The sequence below is a fragment of the Artibeus jamaicensis genome, unplaced genomic scaffold (assembly GCF_021234435.1).
Source record: "Artibeus jamaicensis isolate MK-2021 breed Jamaican fruit bat unplaced genomic scaffold, CSHL_Jam_final contig_76, whole genome shotgun sequence".
Taxonomy (NCBI): Eukaryota; Metazoa; Chordata; class Mammalia; order Chiroptera; family Phyllostomidae; genus Artibeus; species Artibeus jamaicensis.
The window spans coordinates 2,292,192-2,315,826 of record NW_026521954.1 but is presented as its reverse complement, the minus strand read 5'-3'; the positions used below and the strand labels follow the sequence as shown (position 1 = coordinate 2,315,826).

The 23,635-nt window shown below is 41.3% G+C and overlaps 1 protein-coding gene across 1 annotated transcript in view; it reads left to right on the top strand.

The window, feature by feature from the left end:
- The window catches only part of LIMCH1 (LIM and calponin homology domains 1), a 322,455-nt gene that overhangs the window by 119,574 nt on the left and 179,246 nt on the right, over positions 1-23,635 (top strand). The window contains exon 2 of the mRNA XM_053672339.1: positions 8,188-8,258. Coding sequence (XP_053528314.1) covers positions 8,188-8,258 — 71 coding nt within the window. The remainder of the gene's footprint in view (positions 1-8,187; positions 8,259-23,635) is intronic.

The window sequence follows — 23,635 nt, the reverse complement described above, 5'->3', positions numbered from 1 at the left end:
TCATCCCGGCTAGCCCCTGGATGCTCCTGAGCCTGGGCTCTCTGCCCACCCACCGCATGTCCCAGGCGCCCATCTCAGGCTCTTTTAAGAGCTCTGCTAATTTTCCCTTCCTGCTCTGTGTCCTTGGAGAGTGATCACAAAGTGATGGTTTGGCTGGTGTCTTGTCCGAAAGGTTCCTGAGAATCCTCAATCAGTCAGGATCCATGTGGGAAGGTCAGTGAAGAGTTTGGGTGGCCACTTTTCCCTTCCCCTGCTCATGAACTTGGGTAGTAGTGGTCTATTCTTGGCAGCTATTTTGGTTTTTTTTATAGTAATGGATTATACTGTCACAACGGGAACAGTAATTAGCAGTCTTCAGAGTTAGATATACAACATATGATATTGTAAACACATCATAAAGATGTTGCTGAGAGGGGTTGTTGAGACAGGTCATCCAAAATCCCAATTCCAAAGGAAGGCCCCCCCTTTCTGATTTTCAAATGCTGACTTAGTGTAGTATGTTAGGTCAGGGTTTTGTGAAGTTTACTGCACCTGTGAATCACATGGGACTCTTAAAGATGCTGGTTCTGATTAAGAACCAGCCTTGAAGAGGGTGGGAGGAATGAGTTTGTTTTTTAACATTAATTTAGGCAAAGATGCTGCCAATGCTGGTCTGAGGACGACTATTTCAGGGGCGTGGACCTTGTTGAGTTTCTGGAGTGCATTCAGCCGTTGACCTTCCTAACCAAGATTCACGTGCTGCTGTTACATCTGTGACTTCGGTCAGGGAGAATGGAGGGCCTTTGGTTGGTGGGAGCCCTGTGAAGGCTGTGCTGGGACCCAGTGGACACAGGAGAGAGGGGAAGGAAGCAAAGGATGCGGAATGGAGGCAGAGGTGAGCACCCTCCTGCAAATGCACGGTGCCTCTCTCTGTCTCCAGAGTTGTGAGGCTAGGAAATTGAATTCAATCAAACTACATCTTGGAGGATTTTGAGGAGCTCATTGACAGTGGATTATTAGTCAAGTATACTTGACATTTTTTTACTGCCTGTGCATCACATGCAAGATAATTGTAGACAGCACATGGGCCTTTTAGGAAGTCTATGGACCACCAGTATTTTCTTATAACCTTAATAGTTACGTTACCTTCTGTTTACGGTAAGAGTTTAGACACTGCCTTCTTTGCCAGTCCGGGAGCTTGCTGCACGCAGTCATCATGTCTCAGTTGAATTTCTGTCTCTAGGCCTTGTTTATCTTCATTGCTTAATAAATGGAGATAGGTCTGTGTGTTAACTTAGCCAGAGATTCCATAAAAAATGTAAGTGAACTGTCTGGGTTCTCAGTGTTAGCACCATCTGCACTAGAACATAATACCTTTAACAAACATGTAAAGACCTGGGGGGAAACGTTTTCAAAACTTCTTCATCACTTCTTGGTGATGAAGGTTAGTCTTATGGAAAATGTAAGTGATGTTCTGAGAATACAAATAGGACTAATAGATTCAGGAAAGAAAATATTAAAGTGCTTAAAGTCTATGTTTAAAACCTTTGCTTTTTAAATGGCATCTTTCTTAATGTCTTTATTTTGGGAAAAAGCTAGATATTTGTAAACAGTAAAGAACTACTTTTTATTCACTTTTCTCACCTCTCAAATAAGAAACAGAGGATATTAACAAAGGGATTTCTCTCCCTCCCTCCCTCCCTTCCCACCTTTCCTCCCTCCCTCCCTCCCTCCCTCCCTCCCTCCCTCCTTCCTTCCTTTTCCAGGCAGTGCATTTTATTGACTTGTGAATTGCCCTTCTAGTGGGAGTGGCAATGAGCTTGTTTTATAATAGAACTGGAGGGAAGGCAGAGTTGGGACCACTTAGTTTCCTTAGACTGCTCTTTAGAAAACAGTCAGACAGACAGACAAAAAGCTGTTTCATTAAAGGAACATGTAATAATTGTAGAAAATTTTAGAAAAATAGGGACATTTTTATTATTTTTTAAAAGATTTTATTTATTTTCAGAGGGACAAGAAGGGAAGGAGAAAGAGAGGGAGAGAAATATCGATGTGTATTGGTTGCCTTTTGCATACCTCGCACTGGGGACCTGGCCTGCAACCCAGGCATGTGCCCTGACTGGGACTTGAACCAGTGACCTTTCAGTTCTCAGCCTAGTGCTCAGTCCACTGAGCCACAGCAGTAAAAGCAAAAATAAGGAAATTTTTAAAGAAGAAAATAAAAATCACATCTGACTCCAGCCATGAAGAGATAACATGTTGACCTACTTCCTCTGTGTGTGTGTCTGGTAATGTCTTTTTCTGGTTTTGGAAGCAGGGTACTGTAGGCCTAATAGAATGAATTTGTGAGATTCTTTCCTCATCAGTTGTCTGGAAGAGTTTGTGTAGAATTGTGTTATTTCTTCCTTACATATTTGGTATAGTTTACCAGGCAAGCCTTCTGGGGGGCCCTGGCATTTTTGGAGGGGGTGGGGTAGAGATTGTCTATGTCTTTGTTGAGTGAACTTTGATTGCTTTTATCAAGGAATTTATCCCCTTCATCTAAGTTGGTGAATTTGTTCTGGGTGGAGAGAGAGAGACCCGAGTCCAGAGGCCCTCTCCCTTGCCTGGGTTCTTGTCTCACTCACAAGAGAGTAATTCAAACAAGAGGCAAACAGGTCTAGCGGAAATGAAATAGTTTGTTTATGAAACACATACAAGCACGGAGCTGCTAGCAGGTGCCCAGCAAGTCTAAATGCCCCACGCATTGAGGAAAGAAAGTTGTTAGTAAGTTTGTTCTATGTACTTGAGCTGAGGCTACAAATGGGTAGCTAATCCATGTACTCCAGCTATTGGGGTTCAGGGGTGATATACCTTAGTCAGCTTCTAGCTTTCTCCCGCCCCTTCTAAATCTTGGGAATAATGTACAGCCACAAAGGCTTTCTTTCTCAGATAGTCAAGGCTCTTTGTCTTAGGGAAATTATTACAGAGGCTCCCTTTCCCAGCATAGAATCTCAAGGACTATCCCTTTCCTCTTGTGTTACTTATGTTTGAGACACCAGCAGTCTTAACACATCGAGCTCAGGACTGCTGGGTTCATTGGTGAGACTTCTTTCCCTTTTGCTCCTCACCTCCCTTGTTAAGTTCTTTGTTAGGTTGTCATGGCGAGGGCCCTGCCTTTAGCCCCCCTCTGCTGCGCATTCCTAGCTGCTACCTAAAAAATTTATTTATACTGTTTTTGTTATACTTTTAATGTCTGTGGATTATAAATAATGTCATCTCTGTCATCCCTGATGTTGAAAATTTATGTCTTTTTTGGGCTAAAAACCAAAGGTTATCAATTTTATTAGCTAATGGTTTATCAACCTGACTGAAGAGTTGTCATTTTATTGCTCTCAAAGAAACAGCTTTTGATACCATTGATTTTTCTGTTTGATTGATTTCAACTCTGATATAATGTAATTGTTTCCCCTTTTCTGCTTAATTTGGGCCTAATTTGCTTAAGGTGGAAGCAAAATTCACTGATTTGAGATCTTTTTTGCTGATATAGATGTTTTATGTTATACAGCTTCCCCAAATACTACTTTAGCATCTTTCTATACATTTTTATATTGCCATATTCTTTCACTACAGAATACATTCTAATTTCTTTTGATTCATTTTCTAATCAGTGGGTTGTGTAGAATTGTGCTAATTAGTTTAGAATTATTTGTGGTTTATTCCACAGATATTTCTGTTGTTAGTTTCTGATTTAATTCCATTGTGGTCAGTCAGGTAACATACTTTTTTTATATGAACTGAGTTCTTTTAAGTTTGTGGAGACTTGTTTTCTAACCCAGAAATTAATCTATTTCAATAAATGTTCATTGTGAACTTAAGAAGAAAAATGAGTATTCTCCTGTTATAGGTTGGAATATTCTAGAAATGTCAATTAAGTCAACTTGGTCGATAGTGTTGTTCAACACTTACTGATTTTCTGTCTGCTTATTCTATCTGATTTCAAAGAGAGATATTAAATCTTTGACTCTAGTTTTAAATTTGTCTATTTCTCCATGTGAGTCCATCTATTTTGTCTTACGTATTTTGAAGCTTTTGATTTTCTGTCTGCTTATTCTGTGTTTTCAAAGAGAGATATTCAATCTTTGATTCTAGTTGTGAATTTGTTTATTTCTCCTTACAAGTCTATCTATTTTGGCTTATGTGTTTTGAAGCTTTTTTTTTATATTGCAAGTATATTTTATTGATCATGCTGTTACAATTCTCCCATGTTTTCTCTCCTTTGTTCCCCTCTGCCCTGCACTGCCCTCCCACTATCATTCTCCATCCTTAGTTCATGTCGATGGGTCTTACATATAAATTCTTCAGCTTCTCCATTTCTTATACTGTTCTTAACTTCCCTCTCTGTTGATTTCATACCTACAAACTATGCTTCTTATTCCCTGTGCCTTTCCCACCATTCTCTTCCCTCCCACTCTCCGCCGATAACACTCCATGTGATCTTCATTTCTGTGATTCTGTTCCTGTTCTAGTTGTTTGCTTAGTCTGTTTTTTGTTTTTGTTTTTTAGGTTCAGTTGTTGTTTAGTCGTGAGTTTGTTGTCATTTTACTGTTCATAGTTTTTATCTTGTTCTTATTCTTAGGTAAGTCCTTTTAACATTTCATATAATAAGGGCTTGATGATGATGAACTCCTTTAACTTGATCTTATCTGGGAAGTACTTTATCTGCCCTCCCATTCTAAAGGGTAGTTTTGCTGGATAGAGTAATCTTGGATGTAGGTCCTTGCCTTTCATGACTTCAAATGCTTCCTTCCAGCCCCTCTTTGCTTGTAAGGTTTATTCCGAGAAACCAGCTGATAGTCTTATGGGAACTCCTTTGTAGGTAACTGTGTCCTTTTTTCTTGCTGCTTTTTAAGATTCTCTTCTTATCTTTAATTTTGGGTAATTTAATTATGATGTTTCTGGTGTGTCTTCCTTGGGTCCAGTTTCTTTGGGACTCTCTGAGCTTTCTGGACTTCCTGGAAGTCTGTTTCCTTTGTCAGATTTGGGAAGTTCTTCATTATTTTTTCAAATAAGTTTTCAATTTCTTCATTTTCCTTTTGTCCTTCCGACACCCCTATGATTCAGATGTTGGAACATTTAAAGTTGTCCTGAAAGGTTTAATCTCCAAAATGTACAAAGAACTTACACGACTCCACTCTAAGAAGACACCCAACCCAATTAAAAAATAGGAAAAGGACTTGAACAAACACTTCTCCAAGGAGGACATACAGAACATTCAGAGACACATGAAGAGATGCTCAATATCGTTAGCTATCAGGGAGATGCAAATTAAAACCACAATGAGATACCACTTTACACCAATGAGGATGACTATCATAAACAAAGCAACAAACAACAAATGTTGGAGAGGTTGTGGGGAAAAGGGGTCCTTAGTCCACTGTTGGTGGGATTGCAGACTGGTACAACCATTATGGAAAACAGTCTGGAATTTTCTCAGAAAAATAAAAATCGACCTGCCTTTTGACCCAGCAATTCCACTGCTGGGATTATACCCCAAGAATCCTAAAACATCAATATCAAAGAACCTATGCACCACAATGTTCATAGCAGCACAATTTACAATAGCCAAGAGTTGGAAGCAACCTAGGTGCCCATCAGTAAATGAATGGATCAAAAAATTGTGGTACATATACACAATGGAATTTTATGCTGCAGAGAGAAAGAAGGAGCTACTACCTTTTGCAACAACATGGATGGAACTGGAAAGCATTATGCTGAGTGAGATAGGCCAGGTGCTGAAAGACAAATACCATATGATCTCACCTTTAACAGGAAGCTAAACAACAAAACAAACAAGCAAGCAGAAAAAAAAAAACAAAGACACTGAAATAGAGAACAAGGGGATAGTGACCAGAGGGGAGAAGGAAGGGAAGTTAAGGGGAAAAAGAGGGAGGGATTTGGAGGAACAAATAGGAAGGACACAGGGACGAGAACTAAGGGGGTTGGAAATGGGAGGGAGGTGGGGAGCAAGGGGCGGGGGAGGCTGGGATGGGAAAAATAGACAAAAAACTGTACTTGAAAAATAACTAAATAAAATTAATAAAAAAATAAATAAAGTTGTCCTGGAGGTTCCTAAGCATCTCCTCAAGTTTTTGAATTCTTGTTCCTTTATTCTGTTCTAGCTGAATGTTTATTTCTTCCTTTTGCTCCAAACTATTGATTTGAGCCCTGGTTTTTCCCTTCACTGTTGGTTCCTTGTGCATTTTCCTTTATTTAACTTTTCATAGCCTTCGTTTTTTTCTCTATTTTGCATCCATACTCAACCATTTCTGTGAGCATCCCAATTACCAGTGTTTTGAACTCTGCGTCTGATAGGTTGGTTATCTCCTCACCACTTAGTTCTTTTTCTGGGAATTTGATTTGTTCTTTTGTTTGAGCCATATTTCATTGTCTCAGCACACCTATTACATTGTAAGGGGCAGAGCCTTAGGTATTCACCAGGGTAGGGTAACCTACTTTGCTGTGTTATGGCACTATATGTGGGGGAGGGGTCTGAGAAGGAGCATTGCTGCTCCCTTGGCTCTCCCCTGCTTTCAGTCATTTCTCCCGCTGCCCACAAACAAATGGCACCCTTCTGGTGCTGATTCCCAGGTGGGTGGGCTTGTGTATGTTCTAGGATCCTGTGGGTCTCTATAATGAACACTCTTGTGAGGTTGGGAGTTTCTGCCACTGCTGCAACCCACACAGGTTTTTTGCAGCCAGAGGTTAAGAGGCTTTAGTTTCCCGTGTTGGAACCCTGGGTTGTGCTGTCTTGCTCCCCAGTCATCCCTCCCAGCTTATTCACATGCAAATGTGGGGCTGCCCAGTCCACCAGCCCCTGCCTTGCCCAGCCCAGTCTGTTGCCTGTCCCTGTCCCTCCAACCAGTCCAAATGAATGTTTCTTCTTTAACTCCTTGGTTGTTGGACTTCCACACAGCTCAGTTTTCTGGCAGTTCTGCTTACTTTTGTTTTTAAATTTGTTGTTGTCCTGCTTTTGGTTGTACAAAGAAGGAAAGCATGTCTACCTATGCCTCCATCTTTGCTGGAAGTTCTGAAGCTTTTTTATTAATTAGGTGGGAAAATGTGTAGGATTGCTATGTCTTCCTGGTGAGCTAAACCCTTTGTCATTCAAATATTTTTTGCTCTAAAAGTTCCTTTGTCTGACATTAATGTGAGTAAACTTTCTTTTGATTAGTGTTGGTGTGGTGTATGTTATTCTATTCTTGTATTTTAATGTATTTCTATCTTGTGCATTTCTTGTAAGCATCACATTGTTGGATCTTGCTTTTTTTTTATCCAGTCTGACAATCTCTGTCTTTTAATTGGGGATATTTGGGCTATTTATATTTAATTCATTTACTGATATGGTTAGGTTTAAGTCTACAGTATTGCTACTTTCTATTTATTCCACCTGTTAAGTATTCCTTTCTCCATTTTTTTTTTGCCTTTTTAAAATTGTTAGAGTGTTTTGTGATTTCTTTTAATCTCATTTCTTGGCTTATTAACCATAACTTTTTTTATTTTGCTATTTAAGACGTTGCTTTAGAGTTACTAGTATGCATATTTACATGGCCTATTGTAGATGATCAAAAAATATTTATCGAATGAACAAATGCACACCCTAGAGCCTAAGCCAGAGGGCTGCTGAGAGGCATCATGACTGGCCCTTAGTACTGTGCTGTCAAAGTTCATTCCTTCCCAGCTCTTATTTTTCTCTTTTACATCATGTTACTGTGGATATTAGCTTTAATCTTTCTGTCTTAATGTTAGTCTCTGAAGGTTAGGGGTCTGTCTTCCTTCCCCTCCTGCCCTCCCTTAACATTTTAACAAATAGATACTTTTTCTTAGATGGTAATTCCTACAGGGTCTTTTTGAAAGTGTATGAGTGAAAGAGGGTTGACCTTGACGTATCATGGCTAACCCCCCCCCCAAAGTAATGTATTTATTAGGAAGAACAAATATTTTTAAAGGTAATAAATAAGAAAAAAACCTGAAAAGAAATGGTCTAAATTTAAGATGAGCAGATCTAAGCAAAACTACACGTGGAAAGAAAATTCAGAGCTCATTTTTGCCGTTCTTAAAATGCTACCACTTATTTCAAGGCTGGTAAATATATACAAGTATATAATTACTGTGCTTGCTGATTAAAAAAATGAAAAATTTATGCTCTCTCTTTTTTTTCTTTTCCAGCAAGTAACTGGCAGGAGCTTCGGTGATAAAGATTTTCGGACAGGGTTAGAAAATGGAATCCTTCTCTGCGAGTAAGTATAGCCTGTATCCAGTTGGATTTTATTCAGTAAGAATTATCAGTGCTATTCAGGTTGCATGTAAAACTTCCAGTGTTTTGTTTTGAATTTAATCAGTTTGAATCTGAAATTTAAAAAAACCCACTAGGCTAAGCAGTAAATGTAAATAAATAGGTGAGGGGTCAGTGGTCAGTAGGGCGTGGTGGCCTTGTGGCGGTTTTGGACTAGATAAAGGAACATCTGGTCCCTGCTACTCAGCTCCAACCCACTTTCACTAGGTAAGAATTCGGGCCCAGGTAATTGGAAGGATGTGGATGGAACTGTGATAAAAGTAGCAGCTTTTCCCCCTTGTCCACCCTACCCCCACCCCAACAAAAGCAGCTCGTGCCAAGTGCAAACAGTGCTTCTATTTACTGACAAGCATGCCAGGCAGTGTCCCCCACTGGGCCTGCTTCCCTGAACCAGTTTTCTTATGCTTCATTTGTGCTGTTGGCAGAGTTCAAGTATGAATCATAACTGCAGAGTTTAATTTGCATGTTTTGAGCCTGGGCTTTGTCATAGAGTGCTGCTGGGATGATGGATTCAAGAACTTTCTGTGAAGTAGTTCTGGACACACACTAGAACCTTAAGACATACAGGAGGGGAGATGCAAACTTCAAGATTTCAAAATGTGAATCTTTTTAATAGGTTCTGTAATCTCGGTACTGATTTATATTTTATTGAAGTGAAATGTATCTACATAAAATGCACAATTTACAGTCTGATGTACTTTCAAAAAGGTGTGCTTGACTGTAACCTACACCCTGATCAAGATACAGAACAGAAAGTTCCCCCAGGTCCTTTCCCAGTCGATCTCAACCACCTGTAGAAAGCACTGTTCTGATTTCTGTCATCACATCTATTTTATCTTTTCTCGAACTTTATGTAACTGGAATCACATAGAACGCGCTCTAATTTTAGTGACTTGCAGATGTTGTTTGGGACCCACTCACCAATGTAGCTGAAAGAACATGGGTTTTGGAGCTTGAGAACTAAATAGTCAGGTCCCTCCTTCACCCTTAAGTAAGTTCATTTCCTCAAGTCTCTATTTCCCTTCTGTAAAATGATAATAAAAACTTTATACCTATTGCCTTTTCCACAAACTTTTTTGTGAATTTCAGCAGGATCCTGTGGATAAAGTGTCCTAAAAATTGCATTTGTATACAGATGTTGATTATTATGCAGCATCTTTCAACACATTTCATGTCAGCATCCTTTCCCCTCTGCTCCCTACTGCTCTTCTGTCTTCAAAGAGAAACTTACACCCCTGTTAGCTGATTCCATGCCTTCCTTCCTATGAAGTCTTCTCGTACTTATGTCCCTGTGTGTATGGGGGGGCTCTGCCCCCCAGCTGCCACAGATGAGAATAAGTCTACCAAGACATGATCTACCTGGGGATGAAAGGTGGCCAATCTCTTAAAGGAGAAGGGCCAAGAGCCTTTTCATCAATGGGCTTTTATTGGGTTCGTTTTGCACAGGAATACAGGTAAAGCTCATTAATCATTGTCAGGCAGTAAGTATCAAACAATAGATAACAAAGAACTCTGAGGGCCTATTTTGAGTCAGGGTCAGATAGCTAAAGAGGTATAAAACTTTGAGGAACAAACTCACTTCTTGCTTGGACCCTTATTTAATTGAGAACATTCTAAACGAACCAGGTTTCACAGGATTTTACATATTCTTTCTTAGGCCAAATCACCTGGGGAACCCACCCATTTCAGCACAGGGCATTACCCACCACCAGCATTGTTTCAGGCTAAGTCAGGCAGCCAAGAGATTAGGAGACAGAATGAGGACTCAGGCTATGTCATACCTGAGGGGTAGGGGTCCGTCACCTTCTTTTGCGGTAGCCCCCCATGTCCTTCCCTGGGGCCTCCACATGATTGTGCCTGTCTTAGGTCGTTCCCCCTTGGGGAATCTTACCCGTCATTGCCTAACCGATCAAGAATTAGAGGCCAGTTATGGATGAAGTAAAAGGAGCAGAAGTGGCCCTCTACCAGGGAGATAAGCTTTGTCTCCTTAGTGGCTACTATCCGAAGGTTGCTCATTCAGCCTTAGCCATGAAGGGGTTACAGCTCCTGAAACCTGGCAGGGAGGTTCCCAATATGTCCCTCACCAGATTTTTTCTCTTTATTAAAGCTAAGTCAGAGCTCATCTCATAGGTGAACCATAACTGGTTTAGCATTTCACCAGAGACAAGCCTAGACAGACCCCTAACTCTTCCTTTGGATTCTAGCACCTGTTTCTTGAATGATTCTGGGCTTAGTCCTCTCCCGGTGAATAGACTAGCCAGAATATGATCTAACTTATGTCCCTAATGCTTTCTTTCTTAATCTTTGGAAGTGGGACTTGGATATCAATTTTTGTTTACCTAACATTTGTTCCAAAGATTCTTATAGGCCTCCGCTTCTCCACTACATCCCCATGAATAAATCCATCGGGGGCAATGCCTGACTTTGGATTCAGCAGGCTCAGAATCTAAATCTAAAGGCTCTTGATCTAAAGACATTTGCACACACAGGATTTGATTTTTACCTAAATTGAGATGTTGAGTTAGAGGGTGGATTTCTCTTATGTGTGCAATACCACTATCTATTGGCCTTTTGCAAACACATTAATGAGTGTTAGAGCTACATCAGGGTGGAGAGATAGGGTTCAAGTCCAGGCCATGGTGAGGAAATAGTTTGGTTAGACAATGTGGAGGCAGAGATCTCTTTAAATAAGTAAAGGTCTTGGATAACAAACAGCCAGGTGTTGAAACTGAAAGACTGGCCAATACAGGACATGGGCACGTGTTACTGTCCGGATGGGCAGGATACAAACCGAAGATGCATTAGTTATTGTCTAAGTCCCACCAAGCAACAAGGTGCAGAGACATGACCCAGCAGCTCCATGCATGGGGGGAGATTTCTGCTCTCCTTTTTGGTCAGGGCATGGCTAGGTTTGATCTGAGCCTGTTGGGCTGCTGCAGATGGACGTTAGCAGGTACATTTTTTGGGACTTGTCTCCAGAGACCAGGCTGGCCAGGTGGGGGCCTTGCACTGTTCCAGGTGTGTGGTTGGCTGATGGTGAGGGCCGAACAGCAGGAAATTCAGCTTGGAGGGTCTTGGGAAAGGAAGGGTTGCCAGACAATGGATCCATGCAGGTTTTAAACACCTGTCTTTGGAAAGCAGAGTACACTTGAGACCTATATAATTTTGTTAGCCAATGTCAGTTGCCCCAATAAATTCAGTAAAAAAATTTTTTAAAGTGCTTAAGGCTGTGCCACTGTTTAGAACCAGGAGAGTTTCGTGAATGCTGGTGGTTTAGGAGTTCTAACTCCTTAATCACCACTCCTGTAGCCACATTTGAAAATACAGGACTCCAGCTGAAAACTATTCTTCCTTTTGTTCAACAAACTCTCATTTCCTTGTCTGGGTTGGATCAGGCTCTAACTGTTGGTTGCATCTGTGGAGGGACACCATATTCTTTGTCCACTAAAAATTTCCTAAGTTTTTGTATGAGTCTGGAATTTTAAACTTATAGTTCTTGTCAAACTAAAGGGCATCATCTGGGGCTAGGCCTGATTTTCTTTTTACCAGCCTGGTTCTACAGCCACCTGCAGCCTGTGAGGACTATTACCATACCCATTGTACAGTGGGAGTAGCTGAGGCACGGAGGGTTGCCTCACTTGGCTAATGTTATACTAGTAAGAAAGATTTAAATGCAGAAGTCTGATTTCTTAGCTTTTGCTCTCTTCCACTGCCCTGTGTCTAGAGGTGGGATTGCAATGGGAAAGAAAAACAAGAGGTTGGAAGGTCGTGTTGGGATGGAACTGGTGCCAGAAAACCGAGAGTGTGGGGAGAAGGGCAGTATGGAGGATAACCGCTGGGGGCTCACTGGATTGGCGGTCTTGGCAAATGTAAGCATCAAGGGCCTGGCTGTCCTTCTTAAGATAAGAAGGCGAGTACAGTAAGAGAGAGGGCATGAGAGGACAGGGAGCTGTGGTCAGTGGGTGATGTAGATTTCAGTGTGCTGAGGCGGAGCTGTCAAAACTAGATGGAGACAATGAGAGCCGTGGGTCTGGACTAAAAATAAAAACTACCGTGGCAGAGAGAAAAGACTGGCACCTACAGGCAGCTCAGCAGATGGAAATCGCCCTGGGAGCTCTTTTCGTTTGCCTGCAAAGTGCAGTGCACACAGTTTCTTACAGGCACATGGCTTTGCATATGCACCCCGTGTAAACAGTGACACTTATGCATAAGTGCATAACTTACAGTAATAGCAAGCATAAAAAAGAGAGTGCATATGCCAGCTAGAATCGTAGTGGATGTGTTTTTGCTATAATCATCTCTCTGGCTCTGTCACTTTTGCAAGTGTGTATAGTTGAAGTTTGGGAAGTTAATGTGCAAATGACTGAGCTCTCCACTGAGCATTGGAGATCTGGGGTCAGCATGTCACAAAGCTGCAAACGTGTGACAATTGTCATGCTGTTAGAAATGTTAATTGAATATTGCATTGTGTCCTTGAGGACGTTGGGGTTCAAAAGGAAGGCTGCCAACAAAAACCATTCCCCAGCCTGAACAACAATAAAAAAATTAAAAAATAAAAATAAGAAGAATTAAAGAACATTAAAAAAAAAAGAACCGGTTCCCTAAGGAAGCCCTTCCCTGTACAGAGTCCCGGTGAGGGTCATCCACTTCCCTGCACCCGGGTCAGACTGTTTTGAAATCTTTCCAGAAAGGAAAGTTCCTGTCTTGTTTTCCTGACTGTGGCTTTATTATTCAGACAGAACTCTATGAAATTCCATCTGTATCAGGGGCTGGCAAATCCTGACCCTTAGTTTTTTTTCGTATTGGCCTTCCTTCTTGCAAAGAATGGCTTTTCTATTTTTAAAGGGCTGAAAATAAAATAGAACCAGAGTTTGTGTGTGGGTCTTCAAGACTCTTTACTATCTAGTCTTTTACAGAAAAAGTTGGCCAGCCCGTAAGTACCATGGAATTAATTTTAGATCTAAATTGTTTATCCTCATAAGTAATTGAGTTTGGGCAATGTGAAAATGCTATCTGGGTAAATCAAGTAATTTTTTACAAAAAGTTTTCTCAGGAATTTCTTTATAATCCAACCCCCCCAGACCCCCAACCTCCCCAGCTCTGACTTTTTAACTAGAAATTTTCAAACTTATTTTAAAAAGTTACAAGAATAATGTAAGGATTGTAATGCAATAATGTAAGGATTACCCATATGCCCCACAACTAAATACAGTTATTATCATTATGTCATACTTGCTTTATATATGCTGTATATCTAACAAAAGGCAGTGCAAATCCTTTCATGAGAGAACATAATGGAAAGTGGATGTATCTGGGGAACCTTAAGTTGAACTCTGTGATAATGTTGTATTCGTAGACCAAATCAGTTAGAAAATGCGACTGTATCTGGTTCAACCTAGTGGACCGTCCAGAACTCGGATTTGCCTGCTTCGTGTTCTCAGGCAAGTTACCTCGCCTCCCTGAGCACCCGTCCCCTCATCTCTAACACAACTGGAATCGCACCCAGTTCATAGGAGTGTTCTGGGGAGGACATGAATTGAAAATATGCAGGAAACTTGTTGTTTAGAGCTTGGAATCTAGCGGACACTCAAATGTTAACTTTTTCCCGTCTGTCTATGAAATGGGGAAGTTACTGCCTCTTATGGTTCCTGAGGGATTCCAGGGAGAGAATACCATAAAGCACTCAGTGGTGTCTGGCTCCTGTTGGCACTCTGGATCACTAGCTATTCTTGTTAATATTGTTGGAAATTGGCCCAAAGTCCATTACAAATATGACATGGTCCATGGAGTTCAGTGTCACAGTGTGCCCATCAGCTCTCTGCCTAGGGCTGCCGACAAGCCACAGGAAGAACGAACTGAGATTTTTATTTACTTTCTGGCTTCTCTTGCCCAGCCTGTGATCAAAAACTGGGCAAGAAAGTTTGGGTCCCTTACAGACTTCATCATCCGTATGTAATGAGCATTGGCTGGCAGACCCGGAGGCGAGAGGGATTGTTTTGGAATCCGTAACCTTGACCTCTGTGGTGATGTCATTTCCTCCTGCTCCCTCCAGTCTGTTGCAGTTTCTTTCTCTGAGAAGCTGTTCCAGAGTACCCCAGGCAGTTAGTGGGTCCCTCTCAGGCTTCTGAGGACCCCTACTGCTGGCACTTCAGCTCTTCGTTCCACACCTGCTTCCTGTCCCAGCTGGAAGGAAAGCTTCCTGAAGACCCTTCTGATCCTCTTTGAATTTCCCTCACTGGACACTCGTGTAGCACACCATACACCTGTTACTAACACGTAGTAACTAAGTTGAGACTAGTAGTAAGATTTCTACCTAGGCCACCTAACCATTGGTGATCTTAACTTTCTCCCAGTCTTAACTGGCACCCTCAATATTCTCTGCTATCTTGGTCTTCTCTTCTTATCTCTTCCCTTCCTTTCTTCTGTCTGTTTGTCTGTCTATCTCTCTCTTTTTCTCTTTCTCTCATACCCACACACACTCTTTTACATGAAGAATGGACCAATCCCTGAAAACTTGGAGGTCAAGACCTGGAAGCACCTGCTTTCTTTATGTGCAAAATGCTCTGTGATGGCGCCGTCTTCTTTGGAGTCACAGAGGTGAACTTACAGTTTGTTCAGCAGACGTGTTTTCATGGCGTGCAGAGTCTGAGTATGTTACTCTGCAAATAAGTGACCAATAGAGAATGCCTTAGTGGATTTTTGTCTCAGTTCCTATGTCTCTGGAATGATTTTCTAAAGATAAGAAATCTATTGGCAAACACTTGTTTATATCATTGCTGATGAATGAGCTGCTTATTCTAAGAAGGAGGGTTTGTCTTGGATTCTTGTCCCGATTTCAGCGTAAGATGTGGCGTGCACAGATGTGTACACCTCTCTAGGACAGGTTGGGAGAACATGGTTTGGCTTTCCATGGAGACATTTTGTCATTTGGAGGAGGATTTGTCGGATGTTGACCATGTTGTGCATACCCTGAGACTAGGCACCGACGGGCGTAAAAGGGAAATACAAGGCTTGGTTCCTGATCTTCGAGAGTCATAATGTGCTCAGGGATTGAACACGTACCTAAAGCAGTTGTTACAGTGTCAACCTGTGTATGAGTAAATGCAAAAGTGACCAAGATTAAATAAATTAAACAAGGGGAGGTTTTTATAGTGTGGAAGACAGTTATTGGGGAAATGTTACATCAGTTGAATTTTACATCAGCTGAAAATAGAGTAAGGGAAAGAGAGGGGTACCCTGCCCAGGGACACGAGCAGGAGGAGAGGTTTGGGGTGAGTACGCTGTATTTGGCATATTGTATATACATGACATCTGCTTGTCAGTGTGGGCAGGGCTTCTCTTCCTTCAATCAACTAACCTTTTAAAAACCCACTTATAAGTGTAGTAAGTTACTAGAATGACAAGTACGCTGCAATAAAATGATGTAACTGTGGTGCCCTGACCCCATCTGGAATCTAAAGCCTTACTCCACATGGGTTGTAAACTTCAGGTTCTCTTGTAGAAGTGACATGTAGGTGGAGACATGAATACGGAGTAGAAATTAGCCAGAGAAAAAAGGGAGGGAAGCAGAAGTAGGGAGGAAGCATATTTTAGACTAAAAGAATAACATGTTTGAGATCCCCAAGACAGGCAGGAAAAAGTTCTGTGTATTGGAGGAATTGTAAGATGTGTTTGGTCAAAATGTATAGAAAACAAGAAGCAGTGGTATGAGATGAGGGTGGATGGAGAGAAGTAAGCAAGGACAAGAATGCTTGGGGCCTTGTAAGCCCTAGAAGTGTTTTTGGGTTTAATCTCCAAAGCAATGAAAATGAAAAGAATTTTGAAGGACTTGGTAGAATATAGGGAATAGGTAAACGAAAGAAAAGGCTGAAAACTAACATCGTAGTTTCAGTAGTCAGTGACAAGCAGGCCGGGGCCCCCAATGAAAGCTGTGAGGGGTTCTCTGATTGCTGGGAGAGGTCATGACTTCAGTCTGGGCCAGGTGAGTTTGGGAGACACAGAGCCCACCCAGGGGGAGAGGTGAGAGGATGGATTGGACATATTCAAATTAGATTTGCCAGCTATTGCTGGACACCAAGGTCGAGCTGTGAGATGTGAAAGATCACAGCAAGGAAGAACAGCGGGTATGTCCTCCCATTCTGTGGGTTGTCTTTTTATTTTATTGATGGTTTCCTTTGCTGTGCAAAAATTTTTTAGTGTGTTGTAGTCCCATTTGTGTATTTTTTCCTTTGTTTCCCTTGCCTGAGGAGTACATGAGGAAAAATAAAGCTATGAGATATCTTCCAGGTTTTACTGCCTATATTTTCTTCTAGGATTTTTATGGTTTTAAGTCTAACATTAAAGTTTTTAATCTGCTTTGAGTTCATTCATGTGTATGGTGTAAGAAAGTGGTCTTGTTTCAGTTTTTTGCACCTATCCAGTTTTCCCAACACCATTTATCGAATAGACTATCTTTACCTCATTGTATGTTCTTGCCTTTTTTGTGAAATTTTAATTTCCCAATGATACACTGGCTAAAAGGTTAATGTCCAAAATTTATAAAGAACTTAAGCAACTCAACACCAAAAAAACAAATAAACAATCCAATTAAAAAATGGGTAAAGGGCCTGAATAGACACTTCTCCAAAGTAGACATATACAGATGGTCAATAAACATATGAAATGATGTTCAGTGTCACTAATATTAGAGAAATGCAAATTAAAACCACAATGAAATATCACCTCATACTTGTCAGAATGGCTATTATCAATAATCAATAAACAATAAGTGATGGCAAGAATGTGGAGAAAGGGGAACCCTTGTGCACTGTTGGTGGGAGTAAAGATTGGTGTAGCCACTGTGGAAAGCAGTATGGAGGTTCTTCAAAAAATTTAAAATGGCCTTGGCTGGTGTAGCTCAGTGGATTGAACATGTGCCTGTGAAGCAAAGGGTCGCTGGTTCAATTCCCAGTCAGGTCACATGCCTGGGTTGCGGGTCAGGTCCCATGGAGTGGGGAGGGCACGCAAGAGGCAACCACACGTTGATGTTTCTCTTCCTCTCTTTCTTTCTCCCTTCCCCTCTTTCTAAAATAAGTAAATAAATTTGAAAAAATTAAAAATGAACTACCTTAGACCCCGCAATTTTACTACTGGGAATATATTCAAAGAAGCCTAAAACACTAATTTGAAAGAATATATGCACCCCTGTGTTCATTGCAGCATTATTTATGATAGGCAAGATTTGGAAGCAGCCCAGGTGTCCCTCTATAGATGAGTGGATAAAAAATCTGTGGTACATGTGTGCAATGGAATACTACTTGGCCATAAAAAATAAGAAACTCTTATCTTTTGCAATAGCACGGATGGACCTAGAGAGTAATATGCTAAGTGAACTAAACTAGTCAGAGAAAGACAAATACCATATGATTTCACTCATATGTGGAATCTGATGAACAGAATAAACTAATAAACAAAGTAGAAATAAACTCATAGGTACAGATAGCAGATTGACAGCTGTCAGAGGGGAGCAGGTTGGAGGCTGAATGGAACAGGTGAAGGGATTAAGCAAAAAACCAAAACAAAACTTATACACAGACAATAGCATGGTGATTACCAGAGCGAAAGAGGGGCTGGGGGAGGTAGGAGAGGGTAAAGGGGGCATAAGTGAAGACTTCACTTATCAAGTCATTAGAAGAAGACTTGACTTTGGATGGTGACTATACAATACAATATACAGATGATGGGTTATAGAACTGTGCACCTGAAACCTATATAATTGTATTAACCAATGTTATCCCAATAAATTCAATTAAAAACATTAAATTAAAAGACAAAAAGAACAGCAGAACAAGGTCTTAGTTCGAGGAAGCCTTATCCCTGGGTGAGAGGTGAAAGAGAGGCTCATGAAGGATTATCAGAGAGAGGAGGAGAGACCAGGAAGTGTGGTGTCATGGTAACCAAGGGATCTAAGTAGAGTTTTGAGAAGCTTGAGGTCATTTGTATTTCATAGCCCTGGCAGAGGGAGGGACTAGAGAGCTTAACAACCATCTCTGGGAACTGCCAGGCAACTGATTCTGATTTAACCTAATTGTTTTGGGTCTGGCTTCTGCTTTTGCATCATTTCAACAGGCTATTGTTAAGAGGTCTTATCTAATATAAACTACACATGCAATAAATATTTCCTTAACTATTGCAAAAGAAATGAGATTAGTCTGACCCCAATGGCTTATAGTTTGTCATTCAAATGAAACTGTTTTGATAGTGAATGGGGGAATTAACCAGCTGAGATGCTGGTACAACAAATGAAATCTGGGACTGACCTTGGCTAACTGGGCTGTGTGGTCACCACAGTTGTTGGGGACTTCAGACTGGTGTCTTTGGGTCAGCATTGCTTCGTTCAGTGTTCACAAACCCATCCCTTATTTAATCCTCTCAGCAACCCCGGGGGTGGTGGTGAACAATCTGAATGAGATCTTGCCCCCTACTTCTGCAGATGATTAGATGGAGACCCAAGATCTCTGGATGAGATCTTGCCCCCTACCTCTGCAGATGATTAACTGGAGACCCAAAGCGCCCAGTGTCTAGAGCTCTTTGTTGAGAGCTCTTTCTCTAACCCAGATGCTCACTCAAATCTCAGCAAACTTGGGCCCTTGTGCTTACTGAGTTTGGCCTTAGCAGGCTGCTAAGAATTTGATAGGCCTTCTATGTAGGATTCTCCCTTGTCTTCCTGCCAAATCACAATTGGCCTCCCTGACTTGGCCTGTCTCCAACTCTTTGGCACCAAGGCTCATTAAGCTCTTAAGTTCAAGCGAGGACATTTCAACCCACTCTTTTTTAGAGATCTGCAATGAAAAGCCGCTTTTTGTTTGAAGATTGGACTGGCTTAGGTGGGAATTTAGGCAAGAATTGACTATCCTATTTTCGACAGCCTTATGTTAAGGAAGATGAAAACAGATGAAGAACATGGGAGGCGAACTGGTGCGGCTCAGAATGAGCAGAATGGACCCCCAGTGTTGCCCTTTAAAAAAAAATCTTCACCAAATAAATAGCCCTTGGTTGCTATTCAAAAGAAGGACTCTTAGCACAGTGTGGGGGGGGGGTTACTGTTCCCATTCAAACTGCGCCTTAGCATCGATTACAAGAGGCTACATGAGGCCCTCGTGTGCATTTGAGCATTGTGCATTTGAAACATTCTCAAGTTCGCCCATCTTTGCAAAAGTTTTATCTATTTAAAAGTATATAATTTTTGTTACAGCTTCTTTTCTCTTAACACATAGTTTTACATGGCCTAGACCAAGAAGAGCAATTATAGAGCATGTTTTGATGCTTTCAAAAATGTATTTGAAATTTATTTTCACAAAATTATCATTCAGAAACTACTTACCTCAAAATATGCAATAAAACCACTTCTTTCAAAGTAGGTGATTTCCTTCCCCCATCAGTCTGTGCCTTAATAAATATGAAACTTTTGCTCAGTAAAATCACAGGCCTAATGTCCTTCCTACTGCACCAATTTGTTGCACATTTGTTAGAATGATTGATTAACTTTTAAGATTATAACAACAGATTTAAATATGGGCTGCTTGGGTGGTAGAGGAGAAATTGGCCTTTTCGGCGGCCTGCCTGGGGAGTTACATGCGGGATTAGGATTTGCTTGCATTTGAGAGGATTTGGTAGCTCCTTCACTGTATTTCCTTAATAATCCATTTTTTTCGATGTATCTACTGGGCTGTCAGGCTGGGTGGGCTGGCTTCCTGCAGAGAAGTCAAAATTCCTGCCTCTAGTGCTCCATTCTAAATGTTTCCTTTGGTTACCCACAGGAGAGGACCTTTTCTTAAATATCTCATCAAGGACCCAGTTCGTAAATGATTTCTTTTTCCAGTTAACTATGCAGAAATAGACTTCCCTCTGTGTGTTGTGGGGAAGAAGAATGAATGAATGAAAAAGGACACATAGAAAGTTGAGACTTTATGGCTGAGCCATTAGTCTACAGACCACTGGAGACTCTGCCATGGGGCTAATATTCCCAAAACTGCTTCCTGGTTCCCGGCGCCCCTGCTCACAAGACAGGACACTGCTGAAGTTGCTTTGCCTAGAACCTGGCGTCCCTCACTGGCTGGGAGCAGTGTTTCTATGTGGCTTATCGGAACCACCCCTTTGCACTGGCCACAGAAAATGATTATTGTTCCTCTGACTCTTTTTGCATTGCCCCACTTGCGTGCCTTTGACTGCATTTCATTCCAGCCACTTGAGTGCTCACTTCCCTGTCCATTTCCATCTGTCTAAATCCTAAACCCACGCAGTGGGCACCTTTTCTTCCTCCAGGGTACCCTCTACCTGCAGCCTAAATCCAGTGCTTCCTTCCTCCTCGTAGTGCCCTTGGCAGGGATAACCGAACATCCTGGGGTGGAGGTGACAGCCTTGATTTTGAGTGCTCCCCCTTGTTTCTGATTTGAAAGTATTTGGCTTTGTCTAGAGCAAGTAATTCGTCTCACACATGGGACTACTCATGAGGTTGTCTGTTTTAACTTTCTGTTACATTATAAATTCCTTGACATAGCGACAGTGACTCATACAGTTTTCCATGCCTCATGGTGCTTGCACGTGGCAGGAATGCAGTCCATCGGAGGAGAAGGGAAGAAGAAAGATAATTCCAAATTAAAAAATTTTGAAATTATTAACATGTTCATAATCAGTCAATGTGTATTCAGACAATGCCATATTTACTCAAAATGAACCATAGGCCTAAAAGTAGCAGCTAAAACTGTGCAATTCTTAGAATAAAATGCAGGAGTATATTTTTGTGACCTTGGCTTAGAAAATGATTTCCTGCATATAACATCAAAAGTACAAACAACAAAAGAAAAAAGGAGATAAATAGAACTATATCAAAATTAAATGCTTTTGTCCCACAAATGATACCATTGCCCTGCCCACAGAATGGGAGAAAATATATGCTATTTGCAAATTATATATCTGAAAAGGAACTTATATCTAGAATACATAAGGAACCTTTACAACTCAATAATAAAAACAGGAACAATCCAATTAAAAATAGTAAAAGATATCTGGATGAATATTTCTCCAAACAAGACATAAAAATGAACAATAAACACATGAAAAGATGTTTAACCTCTTTAGTCTTTTAACAAGTGCAAGGCAAAACCACTGTGAAATACTATTACACCCACTGGAATGGCTGTAATTAAAAAGGAAGACAGTAAATGTGTCACGGATGTGGGGAAATTGGAATTTTCATACATCGCTGGTGGGCGTGTCGAGTAGTGTAACCACTTTGGTAAACAATTTCAGTTCCTCAAAGCTTCAAATGTTAAGTTACTGTATGACCCAGCAATTATACTTCTAGGTGCATATCCAAGAGAAATGGAACGTAGGACCAAACAAAAACTCGTAGGCAAATGTTCATGACAGGGTTATTCATAATGGTCAAATGACGGAAACCGCGCAAATGCCCTTTAACTGCTGAATGGATAGATATAATGCGATATATTCATACAATGTGATATTGTTTGTCCAAAAAAAGGAATTAACTGCCAATAAGTGACACAGCATAGATGAGTCAAAACCATTGTGTGCCAAGGGAAAGAAACCAGCCACAAAAGACCATGTTTTATATGATCCCGTTTGTGTGAAAAGTACCAAATGGGCAAATCTATAGAGACAGATAGTAGATGTGGGTTGTTTACAGCTAGGGGCTTGGGGTGGAGTGGGATGGGGTGTTAAAGTTAGTGGGTATGGGGTCTCTTTTAGGGGGAAAGGACACTAAAATTAGTTTGCAGTGATAGTTGCATAATCTTGTAAATGAACAAAGAAAAATCAGATTCTAGTTTCAGTGGGCGAACTCTATGTTATATCTCACGGTGTTAAAATGCACACATACACACACATTATGATATTCAAAATTTTGCTTCAAGATGTTTACTACGCCCTTTAGACGACTCATTCCAAATGTCATTTAGTGCATTTCTAGATGCGCTAGTATCACATTGTAATGTGCTGCCAGATGTAAAGGAAATAACAAAACTAAAACTAAATATCAAAGGCACACTCATTAAAATCAGGAAGCATAACAGAACAAGAAAGGCCGTGGAACGGAGAAATGAGGCTTTATTGCTTAAATACTGCAGTTGTCCTTTACCTAAAGCCCCTTTTCTATAACAGACGAAAAGGCTTTGCTTTTAGCCTTATTCCTTTCCTGTCAGAGCTTCTGGCCTCAAGAAAACACTCTCCATTCCTCTGAATAAACCTGCATTTTGTATTTCTGCTGCCGCCCAGAAAAGTAGAATGATGTGTGCTGCGGAAGAGGAAACAGCCATGGTGCCCCCTGTGCCCCGCCCCCGCCACTGCAGCCCCTTTCCCATTTGTGTCATGTGCTACATCAAAGAGAAGAACCCAGAGACTTCACGACCTTCTTTGGGGCCAGCCAGCTCACAACTGTCCTTTAGAGAAGTTCACAGTGACTTCATTAGTCCCCACCCTCCATCTCCCAGACCAGCAGGAACTTAATAAACTGACAGTGATTGATGAGAAGGAACTGGGAGCCTGTCAGCTGATTCTTTTATGATGTGGCTGCCTGAACCGACCTTTAGTCTTAGTGCTGAGAAAATGGTTCAGATGCGATTCACACAACAATGGTTGCAAAGTTGCCAATGAACCTGAAAGTCTATTGGGGTTTCAAAACTAATGTTTTCGGCTTCCCAATACTTTGCGATTGTTGTTTGTTTTATTATCAATTTACTCACCAAACAAGTTTAGGCCCTACCAAGGACTGGCCCTTACAGTAGAACGGGGCTTACAGAGAGAACTGACCCTTTGCCTGTTGGGAAATTTGGATGGTTTCAGCAATGTATGATAAACAGGGAAGCCAAAGAATGTTGGGACCTAGAGGAGAAAGATCCACTTCCTACTTAGGAAATGGTTCAGAGAGAAGGGTGTGCTTTAAGCTGGGTTTTGAAGGATGAGTAGGAGTTTGCTAGGCCACAAAGGGATGTGGAGAGGCTTGTGGGAAAGGCCAGTCAGACAGAGAGGATAGCAAGCTTGTGAAAGTGCTCAGCAAGATGAAGGGGCTTTGCGTACTTAAGGAAGGAATTGTGGCCGGAGCCTGGGAAGAAATGGGACAGGCTGGAGATGAAGGGTGGGTATCAGTTTGAGAAAAGTCAGTTGGAGAAAGGCCTTGAGTAGCATGCTGAAAAGTTCAACAGCATCCAGCAAACAGTAGGCAGCTAGCACGGTCTCTGTACAGGAGAGCATGGGATTAGGTTTACTCCTGAGGGAATGACATTTGTTGGAGACTTTTGATTACTTTTTGCCGTGCACCAAACA